Genomic DNA, 13,027 nt, shown 5'->3' with positions numbered 1-13,027 from the left:
ATAGAGTTTGGCTAGAGAGTTGTGTTTTCTGTAAATGTATACCTAGCAAAATTATTATATATTTAGTTCACATGATACAGGTAAATCTGTGAGGAAAGATGTCGTAAATCTTAGGGTTTTCTATAGGTCTTTTTATTCGCGCTTCTCAATTTATGAGTACCTACGGTAATGGAAAGTGGTATGATATTTCATGCTGTCAGTGTGACGCGAGACGTGAAGTTTTAGCGTTATTATTGAAAGTTCTATTTTACGAATATCACGTTCAGTGAGTTATCCCCGTAACAAATAGAATTTACATGGCAGGCATTTTACTTGATATTTACTTGGCTTATTTTGCAGTATCGCATTTTATTTGATACTTGTTTTTACCTTTATTTACTTATCTTCAAATTCTTCTAACAATCAAAGAATGAATTTGCGAGATAGAATTGTACGGGTTAAGAATCGATATTGAATAAATATTTGAAAACAGATCATTACAACACCACAAGCTCGGTACTACATTACCATTTTAAAAAAAGTGTTTTTAAAGTTGCATATTCAGAATTATTATATTATATGCTATTCAGAGATATTACACAAAATCGTTTTAGAATCTTCAAATGTCTCTTACCATATTATACATCAATGCTCTTATCTGTCGAAACCAAATAATATCTCAAGTCTTGCTCTAAAAACTTTCCACTATACTTACTTATTAGCTGTTAAAATTATTTATTCAACAAACGGTTCATTCTGAAACTCTCGTCAATTTCCCGTAGGAGTAAACAGAGACAGAGACTACGGATTTCCATTTGCTGCGGATCTGACACATTTCTCTTGAATCTTTGGTATTAGTCCCTATCTGACTATCTAGACTGTAGATATGCATGACGTACACCTGAGACAGTAATATTCAATCATCGATATCCCTATAGTCATTTACTTTAAGTATGCATTGTTATTATAATTGTACTGTCATTTAAGTTTCCTATCTTTATATCTGCTTTCAACTTTGACTGTCAGTCGAAAACGAGAAGCGCAATACGAAACCAGTCATTTGAAGATAATCCTATAATGCCATCGTTTCTGTGTTTAACAGCTCTGATGAATACCTGTAGGTATACATGAAATGTATATGTTCACTGTGTAAATAGCAATAAAAACAATTAGCCCTTTTCACCACTTGTTGGTGACTTTGTGATTCCCTTTCACGAACTTATCCCGCAAATAATAGAACTGCTATAAGAGGCTTATCGTTGACTTTAGTGAAAACTTCTTTAACGCCTTTTTGAAAAATCACAAAAGACTAGATGATGTAGACTTGTCACTCATTCTATGAAGATACTAAGCCTATTTCTCTTTCCTACTCGGTTAACCTTATTGTTGACACTGTATTTTTATGACAAGTTTATCATATTTATTCGTGTGCCGTGCACCTTGTGTTTACAATGCTTATTTTTATTGCAGCGTCGCGTATTCGATACGAGATCACGAGCGGGAACATAGGCGGCGCCTTCGCCGTCAAGAATATGACCGGCGCGATATATGTGGCGGGCGCTCTCGACTACGAAACCAGAAAACGGGTAAGCACCTTTATTTGCATGCGACACTGTCAACTATCACTTTGTATTGAACTCGACTATACGGATAGGTTCAGCAGAAATATATCGACTGCCAAACTAGTTCTAAAATCAAAAAGTCAAATGTTCCGTCATCTAGTCAATATAGGTAGCTGTATTGTCTGGTGTTGATATTCATATTTCCCGACTTATTTATTGTTGGTACATTTTTCTGGAAAATGGGTAGCAATAGTGAGCACATTGCATTCACACCTGGTGACTCTATGACACTGACAGCCAATAACATCGGAACAACAACATGTGCCGAGTATGACAATGCAAAATGTCGTCCCATGTATATTATGCACTTTGTTTTTAATAAAGCCCGTCCTGGACGTATATACTCTGTATTGGCCCCGCAAAGCAACGTCTATTAAAGTCAAACCTGAGTTTAATAACTCAGGTTTGACAGTTTTTTTTTACTTTTTCTACTGGAAAGGGCACATTGAGAATTTCATTAGACAATGAATTCGATTTTTCTTATACGAAGAAGAAAATGTTTACATAGCAATTTTGAAACAAACGAAGTTTTATTTTTTATGATAAATAGGCCCCATGTGCCTTGATAAGGTTGATAGCGCCGAGTGCAGAATAAACGCGGTAACAAATCGAAACCAAAACCGTTCTAACTACATTGTGTATTTAAAAGCTCTCGTGGACTTTTTCCGCCTGTACCTACGGGGTTTTAAGCCCCAAGCAACAATTCGTCGCTAACGTCGCTAACTGACATATCTAAAATTTCTGGCGAATCTAATTTGCTCCTTTTGCTATTGTCAATAAGACACAAATTATTTTAGCAAAATATTGCAGATACGTCAGTTTGCAAAGTTAGCCACGAATTTAGAAACGCGTCGTCGGTTTTAAAATGATAGCGGCTCGGTTTGATTGTCCCATCCAGCATCACTGGATACAGGTGGCGATAGGAAATAATAAATAATGTTAAATAAATATTCATAATAACGTAATTTGTTTTAGCTACTAATAAATACTAACATAGCTATAAGTTGAATTGTTACTCACACTCTTAACTAACCATCTATGGACTATTGTGTTGTCTGATATAAATGAATAAATAAATAAATAAAAATATAGAGACGTGTGTTATGTGCAGATCCTTTTTCAAATTGAATAATTAGTAATGTACTACAAAATACGTAAATATTCGGCCAAAATGTATTATAGCATTCCACTAATTTATTGACTACTTTACATAAAATCAATTAAATATTTAAACTATACCATTAAGTACGTATTCGATTTGATTACAGACCGTTGAATACGCCTTGTTCAAACAAATAGCTGCAATACGTTTTCCATTTCCTTAAAATATTTTAAGAATATTTTAAATTCGCAATTTCTAATTTAGAATAGAGATGGGTTGGGTTAAAGGAGGATTAATCACCCTTTGAACATCGCGTTAAAATAAACAGCGTTAAATGTTGAAACAAAAGAGTTTTACTCTCTTTGCCCATAGGCGAGTTTCAGTTAAGCCCGCTGCGAGCTGAGGCGACTGCGGACTGCGCAGCGCTTCCAGAGAGCCTCTTTGTTACCAACTTTCATCGAACTTTCCCGAGATAAATAATTTAATCTTTAATGCCCATTTAAACGAGCCGACGTAGTTTGCTTCAAGGCTGTATCGCTATTAAACTGCAGATTCTCACGAAGCTTTAATGGACGTAAACCAGTTTACCCCGAGCGCCTCTTGCCGTTAATCGTTGGAGAATCCTCTCTCGAATGCAAAGTACCTACATCCCGACGCTGAAATATAACCTGCTGATGGTGAATTATGACGGCATTCTCAATAATTTTGAAATTAAACGATTAAAACCCATAAATAAACGTAAATAGCCCTTGCCTAATAAGCCTTTCTTGTTTATTGTGCAGCCCCTTTCAACTGGTAAGGCACCTACATGCTACTAAACAAACTGGAAACACCGCCTACAAGCCCGTATAGCGGACCTGCCTAAGCTCTCTCGGCTCTATGAGTAAACCAGGATTTTCCTCGGTATTCATTAACCCACAACCTAGTCTCACCTGTGGCTAAAGGCTTCCCTAATAGCTAGGCACTCGTACTCTTCATACGCGGACTTGTCTAATTCAGCACTCTATGTCTATGGTGGGGCAATTTATTACGTTTTTAACTCCGCCGTTTAGGGAAATCGAAACAACTCTACGCTGTCTGATGAAAATTGCAGCACTCTAACTTGTATAATATGCGTGAGATGACTTTTGAAACAAACATTTCCCACCCGGCTGAGGAAATTACTTGCCGACACTGACAGATGACACCAATAATTCCCCGGGGTCGCAACACTCGCTCTCTATTTTGAAAGGCAATTGTTGACGCGGAAAATTTTTGGTTTCAATTACATCGCGAGCTGAACCCATCTGGCTAATAACGCCCTCAAAGTATACATACTACGCGCTTCTTTTTACAGCCCGGATAAAATATATTTTCGTGCAACAACGACAGCTAAAAATAAATTACCTACTTCATTATTTGCTTTCACTTCAGAAACGACCATTTTTTAAGATCACATTTTTATTTCCAGTTATTTCGGACGAATTATGAAAGTTAATTACGGTCAATGTAAATTAAGAACTTTTCGAATTATGAAGGGCACCGTAATAACGTAATAACGAAATCCAGGAGAGGTAACTTTTATTATTTACAACAATTTCCGCAGTCGGTAAAACAAAAATTGGGTTCAATTTTTAAATTAAATAGGTAGGTATTTTAAAAATGATGGCAGTCGACTGCTTTAGCATTGTGGTGTACGTAGGTAGCTGTTAGCCTTGTACTGACGTTGTGTTGGGTGACAGTACGAGCTGAAGCTGGCCGCGTCGGACAACTTGAAGGAGAACTACACGACGGTGGTGATCCACGTGAAGGACGTGAACGACAACCCACCCGTGTTCGAGCGGCCCACCTACCGTACGCAGATCACTGAGGAGGACGACCGCAACCTACCAAAACGTGTCCTACAGGTCCGCCCCAGACCACGCACTCACATACGATTCTTTATTGGACCCTCAAACCGCATGGTCACAAAAAAGAATCGCTTGGAGTGATAAGATCTCCAGTTGACCGTTATATTTTGTTCGATTTTGCATGGCATGAACGCGTTACGTTTGTGGCACTGTAGAAATGTTTTATTTCGTCGTAGTCTTGTTTTTGTTGCGCTGCTAGTGTTCGTCTTGTTGTCGTTGTTGTTTTTTATGTCGTTGTATTTGCATCCAACTTGTTTATTGCGGGTCTGCAACTTTACAGCGAGGAGTGCCTTCGTCGGAGAGCACCGCTACGGGCTGCACTGTCTAATTGTTTTCTTATTTCAGCAACCACATTTTTTATTTAAAACAAGAGCTTTATGTTCATAAATACACTTATACACAAGTACCTTTCCAACATTTTCCTAAACACATTTCCATTTATGTTTAATCGTCCGTCAACGTCATTATGATGATAAATAAGTATTCACGTCGAAATCGTCCGTTCGGTGCAAAGTTTTCTTACACAAACGACGAAAGTTCACTGGTTCGCGTAATACAGAGACCGCTATGATAATGTTCTTCAAACATTTGAAACCACAGAAGCGATCGAAGCATTTTTGAATAAATTTTAAAGTAAAACCCGACTTTTTCCATTTTTGTAACGATAATGACGAGAACTGCGTGGAGTGGGCGCGAGTTCGCCGCGAGCACGCGTTCAAAGTTGTACTTTTCAATTATTACACCAACCCCAAAAGTAAAGTTCTTCGCGCCGCATAAATTAACTTCTGTGCTCCCAGTGCGATTAATCCGTGGTTGGCCTTCGCTAAAACATTTTCTGTGTTGCTTTTCAAGAGATAATTACATAAATTCGTATAAAACAAACCGGCAAAAATAAAACTTGCGGTATCGATATGATTTATTGCCGCTAGCTTCTGCGTACAACGGGCAGTGAAATTGTGTCGCGGCTTATCGTGCCAAATCACTTTTATGGGCCAGAATTGCTAATGTATCTCGAGTAGATTAGACTGAAATATTGGAGAAAACAGTAATTTTCATTTTTGTGTTTTATTATTTCCCTTCCCTCCTATTTTATTTAGATGTTAATTTTATTTCTTCGATTACTTCCAAGATCAGACTGTTTTCGATCACGTAAGTATGCATGTAGCAGCATGGTTTGCTAAAGTATGCGTGTGCGCAGTACGAGCTGGTGTTGGTGGCATCCGACGGGCGCAACGAGAACTCTACGCGCGTGGTGGTGCGCGTGCTCGACGTCAACGATCTACCGCCGCGGTTCACGCGTAGCCAGTACGTCACGCAGGCGCTAGAAGAAACCGGCCCCTTTCCCCATTCCTTGATACAGGTTTTTTTTTTTATTTTTAATATTTTTATTTAGTTTTTTTTTTAGTGATGGTGGCGAGTTATTAAGGTTATTATTTAAATACGCATCTATGGACTATTGTGTTGTCTGATATAAATGAATAAATTTAAATTAAAATTTTAGACTAGTAAGTATTAATAATAACGGTTCATATTCACTGGATGTTATAAAAGTTAACTACAACTAGGTATCAGATTTGTTCTTTCGTTTCAAAGCTCACACGTTCATAGAACCGAATCAGAACGCAATTAATGTTAAATATGGTTTCTTTTATAATTTCTTTATCTCTATTATTTTCTCTGATATCCTTCCATATTCCTTTATTTTTATTTAAATTTTTGTTCCGTTACTGAACCTGAAAGCCTACCTTCCTCAATCGAAACGGGCATCTAGCATACTTCAATCCACTTGGTGGAACAGTCTGGGCTAACAGCCAACCCAGTTGTTTGAATGTTCGAGCCTCCTCCACTAACGAGATTCTGTATAATCAATAGTATTAAACTATCATCCGTTCTTTGATTACTGAGCGAATGGATGATCAATCCACTCACTGAATGATGGCTTCGTTACTTATTTAAGTTCGTTAATCATTTTAGCCGACGACAAAGGCAACTATGTAACAAGGTCTTTTTATATAAAGTAGAACAGATGGTAGTTAATAAGTATTACGGACAATGTACGTAGTGAGGCAACGATCTCTTTGTACTACATAATATGAGGTAATATAATGCTCCTAATTAGAAACTCTGCCGATGCTTTAAAGCTTGGTAAGTATTTAATTAACTAACATGCGCTTTGAGTAGTTATTACTTGGTATTTGGTTTGACGTGTGCGCTTCTAAGTAATTCAAATAAATGCACGTTTATCTTCGAATGGAGCCTTCAGACTTTCCCATTATTACTGTACACACTTTATTGTAATATATGTAGAACCATTATTTTTAGCTTTTCCTAAATCTATTTTAATTTAATTTTAAACGTCCCTAATTCAAGAAACTTCGCCTTTGTTCTAAACTTTGTATTATTAGAGAGGTAGTAAATACCTAAATTACTAAGATCTTTAAATAGGTGGATACCTCGGTACAATATTGTTTTAAATAATTTATAATTCTACTTCTTATTAGCACTAAATGGTAACACCGAACTTGAATATGGAGGCGGATAATGATAATTATTACTTAACTTAACTATTGTAAGTAACATATTGAAATCCTCGGCTTGGTCAATAGATTTCAGACATTAATATTAAAATAAGCCTATAATAACCGCTATACATAGATTTGTAGGTATTTCTTGAGACAAAATTAAAAAAAAATATGGTGATTTTTAAGTGCTATTGAAAAGCGAAGTGATAATTTTCTAATCTTGAGCTAAGTATGTTACGTCTCATTTGCATAACGATGTGTTGAACTAACTCTAATATTCCGACATTCATAATACATAAACATCTTAATAAGGATAAAATGAAAAGGCAAACTAGACTCCCGAACCAGAGGCAATAAAAGTGGCACAAAAATAGCTTTCCTTGACATTTTTATATACTCAATTATATAAAATGTCGTTCACAATGAGCGCAAAGCCTTCGTCGTCAGACGCTTGTAGTGATAAGCTTTTTTATAATTGAAGGAAGATTCGCAAATGATCCGCGTAATTACGCAAACGTCGACCCTCTTCATTTCTCCTGCTCCTACCAGTGCTCCGTAATTGGACACTCTATACACTTAAAAGCTTTCTTTGTGCAAGCGATTCCATTATGATAATAAAAATGTTGTCAACGTAATGTCGACTGAGATTTTTGTAATTTTAATATTCGTGTAATATTTTGCTGGATGTAGTTTTGCAGTGCTCCATGTGACCAATTTACTTTGCCGTCTTTACGTCATAAAGCTGGCGACTTTCTTTGTGCGACACTTAAAAAGAAGGAACTTTGTAATACCTAGCGCGCGGCTTGCACACCGCACGCCGCTGCCGCCGCCACAAACAATCTGGAGTGTTTGGCGGGTTCATAACTTCGGCAAACTTCCGCGGCATCTCGTCGCTAAAATAGTAATTCATATTCTAGCTACTTTGAGTAGTTTAGTGTCGAACTGTCCAGGTAACAAGCTTCATATTAACAGGTATTGATCCAACTTTAGATTTATCAAATAATAATTAGGTACACTGTTAACCATTTCACCGTGGTTAGAGAGCGTCACGGTCGAATGGTTTAGCACCTGTTTATTTTGCGTATAACTTGTTGAGGCAACGTACATACGTGTTGATACATTTTATTTCCAATTTACTTGTTTTGTTTGCTCAATCAATATACAACATTCATTACATTACAAAGTAGCCTCGGGGTAGTTCCCTTATAGTTCCCAAGAGTGTTACCCATTGAATATTACTAAACAAAACAAAGGCTAAGTTTCGAATATAACTTAATACCTTCTCTTATGGGTACTTAGGGTACGGTCCCGTGTAAAGGTATTAGACATTATGTGCAATTACATTAGATGTTCAACGTTTCTACATAACACAATATTATATCTATATTAATTTAGTACAAGTAAGAATAGTAACACGTAAACATCAGGATATGCAAGATAATACTTCCGATTGAGAATTTCTAATAAGTACAAGATTTTTATTAATATTACTGTTATATAACAGGTGACTGCGACAGATGGTGACAAGGACAGGCAGCAGAACATCGTGTACTTCCTCACTGGTCAGGGCATTGACCCGGACAATCCAGCAAATAGCAAGTTCGATATCAACCGCACCACTGGAGAGATATTCGTCCTTAAAGTAAGCTTTCAAATTTCATTAGATTTAAGCACATTTCACGAACATATGAAAACAGGTTTCGTAAACATATGAACTAGAGAGCAGAGATAGCCTACAACAGGACGGCGCGTGCTTTGCATGCACAATGCAATCACACATTTATTGCGTTCCATTTGTGTCATAACCTGAACACAGATATTTCTGTAACGAGAAAACTGGAGCGTCCGCTGAATGTTAATCACACTTTGGGGATTCAAAGAACTAATTCTAGAATTTTCACGTAATATTTTCCCACAACTATATGAGGTTTTGTGAGAAATCTGAACATTACAATGTTATTTGAATGCAGATAGGTAAGTGTATTATTACGAGATGTGATATTTTATCTAGAACTTTATTTACAGCCTCTAGACCGCGATCAACCTAATGGGAGGCCGCAATGGAGATTCACAGTATTCGCTCAAGATGAAGGGGGCGAAGGTCTCGTAGGATATGCTGATGTTCAAGTTAACCTTAAAGACATCAACGATAACGCGCCCATTTTCCCTCAAGGGGTCTACTTTGGCAATGTGACCGAAAATGGCACAGCTGGAATGGTTGTTATGACTATGACCGCAATCGATTACGATGACCCGGCTGAAAGTAATAACGCCAAGCTGTGGTATTCCATAGAGAAAAATGTAATCGAAGAAGAAACGGGCTCCCCTATTTTTGAAATAGAACCTGAAACTGGAGTTATAAAAACTGCGGTTTGTTGTTTAGATCGCGAGAGAACTCCTGACTATTCTATACAAATTGTAGCTTCGGATGGAGGGGGGTTAAAGGGTACAGGTACTGCCTCTATAAGAGTCAAAGATATAAACGATATGCCACCCCAATTTACAAAAGACGAATGGTTTACGGAAGTTGATGAAACTGATGGCACTAATTTACCTGAAATGCCTATTCTTACTGTCACTGTTCATGATGAAGACGAAACAAATAAATTCCAATATAAAGTAATCGAGAACAGTGGATATGGTGCTGATAAGTTTACGATGGTTAGGAATAATGATGGCACAGGCTCATTAAAAATTGTACAGCCTTTAGACTACGAAGATCAGTTACAAAGTAACGGGTTCAGATTTAGAATACAAGTTAATGATAAAGGCGAAGATAATGACAACGATAAATATCATGTAGCTTATTCGTGGGTAGTAGTTAAACTTAGAGATATAAATGACAATAAACCACAATTTGAAAGAGCTAATATAGAAGTGTCTGTATACGAAAATGCAGAAGTTGGCAAAAGTTTGGAAACATTTAAAGCAACCGATCCAGATCAAGGTGGAAAAAGTAAAGTTTCATATGCCATCGACAGGTCTTCAGACAGAAAACGACAATTCTCGATTAATCAAGAAGGTACTGTTAGCATACAAAGATCTTTGGATCGAGAAGATACACCCCGACATCAAGTTAAAATTCTGGCTATTGATGATGGCGTGCCACCGCGAACAGCTACCGCAACATTGACTGTTATCGTTCAAGACATAAATGACAACGCTCCAACCTTCTTAAAAGATTATAGACCAGTGTTAACAGAGCATATTACTCCCAAGAAAGTAGCTGAAATTTTAGCTACAGACGATGATGATAGATCCAAAAGTAATGGTCCGCCATTCCAATTCAGACTGGACCCTGGTGCAGATGATATTATTAGAGCATCATTCAAAGTTGAACAAGATCAAAAGGGAGCTAATGGAGACGGGATGGCTATTGTGTCTTCACTGCGCTCGTTCGATAGGGAACAGCAGAAGGAATACCTGATTCCCATCATAATCAAGGACCATGGAAACCCAGCTATGACTGGAACCAGTACTCTTACTGTAGTAATTGGTGACGTGAACGATAATAAAATGCAACCGGGTTCAAAAGAAATACTCGTTTACAACTATCAAGGACAAGCTCCAGATACCGAAATAGGAAGAGTATACGTTTATGACCTAGATGACTGGGACTTGCCGGATAAAAAGTTCTTTTGGGAAAGTACAGAACATCCAAACTTCACACTAAATGAAGAGACTGGTATGATACAAATGAAGCATAAAACACGCGAAGGAAAATATCATCTTAAGTTTAAAGTTTACGACCGCAAACATACACAAACAGACGTGCCGGCTAACGTGACCGTGGTCGTCAAGGAAATATCTCACGAGGCTTTAATCAATTCTGGATCAATACGAATATCGGGAATATCTGATGAGGATTTCATTAGAGTGTGGAATTATAAGGGTTTAAGCGTCACAAGAAGTAAATTAGAACAATTTAAAGATAAATTGGCAGACTTATTGAACACTGAACGTGAAAATATTGATGTATTTAGCGTACAGCTTAGAAAGAAACACCCTCCAGTGACTGATGTGAGATTTTCTGCCCATGGCGCCCATTATTATAAACCAATCAGGTTAAATGGAATCGTATTAATGCACAGAGAAGAAATAGAAAGGGCTGTGGGTATCAATATAACAATGGTCGGTATAGATGAATGTTTATATGAAAATCAGATGTGTGAAGGTTCTTGTACTAATGTTCTGGACATAAGTAACTTACCCTATATGGTCAATGCAAACAAAACAGCCCTTGTTGGCGTTCGTGTCGATGTAATTGCGGAATGTACCTGTGGAGCTAGAAACTTCACTCAAGCTGAAACGTGCCGTAACTCTCCTTGTTACAATGGCGGCAGATGTATCGAAGGCAAATACGGATTGACTTGCTCTTGCCCACCTGGTTATACTGGTCCAAGGTGCCAACAAACATCAAGGAGCTTCAGAGGAACAGGATGGGCGTGGTATCCGGCCTTAGAAATGTGTGATAGTTCTCATTTGAGCTTTGAATTTATTACCAGGAAATCTGAAGGCGTCCTTATATATAATGGACCAATAGTACCACCGGAGCCCGAAGAAATAATGGTCTCAGATTTCATATCTGTAGAACTTGAAAGAGGAAACCCAAGGTTGTTAATTGATTTTGGCTCAGGCACATTGGAACTAAGGGTTAAGACTAAAAAATCTTTGGACGACGGCGAATGGCATAGAATAGATATATTTTGGAACACTGAGAATGTAAGAATGATAGTTGATTACTGTAAATCCGCTGATATTCAGGAAATGGAAGATGGAACACCTCCAGAATTTGATGACTCGACATGCCAAGCGACAGGAACAATACCGCCATTTAACGAATATTTGAATGTAAACTCGCCATTACAGGTCGGAGGCCTGTACATTGAACACTTTGACCCTACACATTATCATTGGCAATACATGCCAATCGGAAAAGGATTCGATGGATGTATACGAAATCTTATACACAACAGTAAATTATACGATTTAGCTCACCCAGGGTTGTCTAGAAACTCGGTGGCGGGATGTCCACAAACGGAAGAAATCTGTAATCAAGCTGATACCACTTCTAGATGTTGGGAGCATGGAACCTGTGTTGGAAGTTTTTCAGAAGCCAGATGTCAATGTCAACCGGGATGGACTGGTCCTTCGTGTAATTTACCAACAACGCCAACTAGTTTCAGACCCCAGAGCTACGTGAAGTTTGCTCTAAGTTTCGAACCTGACAGGTTTAGCACCCAGATTCAGTTGAGATTCAGAACACGCGAACCTCACGGAGAACTGTTTCGCGTAAGCGACCAACACAACCGCGAATACGGCATCCTGGAAGTAAAGGATGCTCGATTACATTTCCGATTTAACCTTAATTCGTTGCGTACGGAAGAGCGAGATGTGTGGCTGAATTCGGTTGCCGTTGACGACGGCCAATGGCACATAGCGCGCGTGAGTAGATACGGAAGCGCTGCTACTCTGGAAATTGATGGCGGAGAAGGCAGGAGATACAACGAGACCTTCACGTTCGAGGGACATCAGTGGCTGCTTGTGGACAAACAAGAGGGCGTATACGCTGGTGGTAAAGCTGAATACACCGGCGTAAGGACTTTTGAAGTGTATGCCGATTTCCAGAAGGGCTGCTTGGATGACATCAGACTGGAAGGCAAGCACCTGCCCTTACCGCCCGCAATGAACGGCACGCAGTGGGGTCAGGCCACAATGGCTCGCAACCTCGACCGGAACTGTCCCTCTAACAGCCCCTGCATCAACGTCCATTGCACCGAACCCTTCGTCTGCGTAGATCTCTGGAACGAATACGAATGCACGTGAGTATATTTTCCTTCTTTTATTCTTCTTTGAAAAAGATAAAATATGAAACTTGTTAACTAAACTCCAGTCATAAAACAAACTTGTGAC

General features: G+C 38.4%; 1 protein-coding gene across 9 annotated transcripts in view; it reads left to right on the top strand.

Moving 5' to 3' along the window:
* Positions 1-13,027, top strand: part of LOC126367591 (neural-cadherin) — a 302,187-nt gene that overhangs the window by 282,870 nt on the left and 6,290 nt on the right. For 7 of the 9 annotated variants that reach the window (XM_050011191.1, XM_050011183.1, XM_050011249.1 and 4 more), the window contains 4 exons: positions 1,450-1,565; positions 4,425-4,589; positions 8,619-8,756; positions 9,140-12,936. In XM_050011191.1, the coding sequence (XP_049867148.1) occupies positions 1,450-1,565; positions 4,425-4,589; positions 8,619-8,756; positions 9,140-12,936 (4,216 nt within the window). Of the gene's footprint in view, positions 1-1,449; positions 1,566-4,424; positions 4,590-5,790; positions 5,953-8,618; positions 8,757-9,139; positions 12,937-13,027 lie in introns of all 9 variants that reach the window. The other 2 variants (XM_050011199.1, XM_050011210.1) reach the window with 2 other exon arrangements.

The sequence above is a fragment of the Pectinophora gossypiella genome, chromosome 1 (assembly GCF_024362695.1).
Source record: "Pectinophora gossypiella chromosome 1, ilPecGoss1.1, whole genome shotgun sequence".
Taxonomy (NCBI): domain Eukaryota; kingdom Metazoa; phylum Arthropoda; class Insecta; order Lepidoptera; family Gelechiidae; genus Pectinophora; species Pectinophora gossypiella.
The sequence above is the reverse complement of the archived record's forward strand: the minus strand, read 5'-3'. Positions and strand labels throughout refer to the sequence as shown.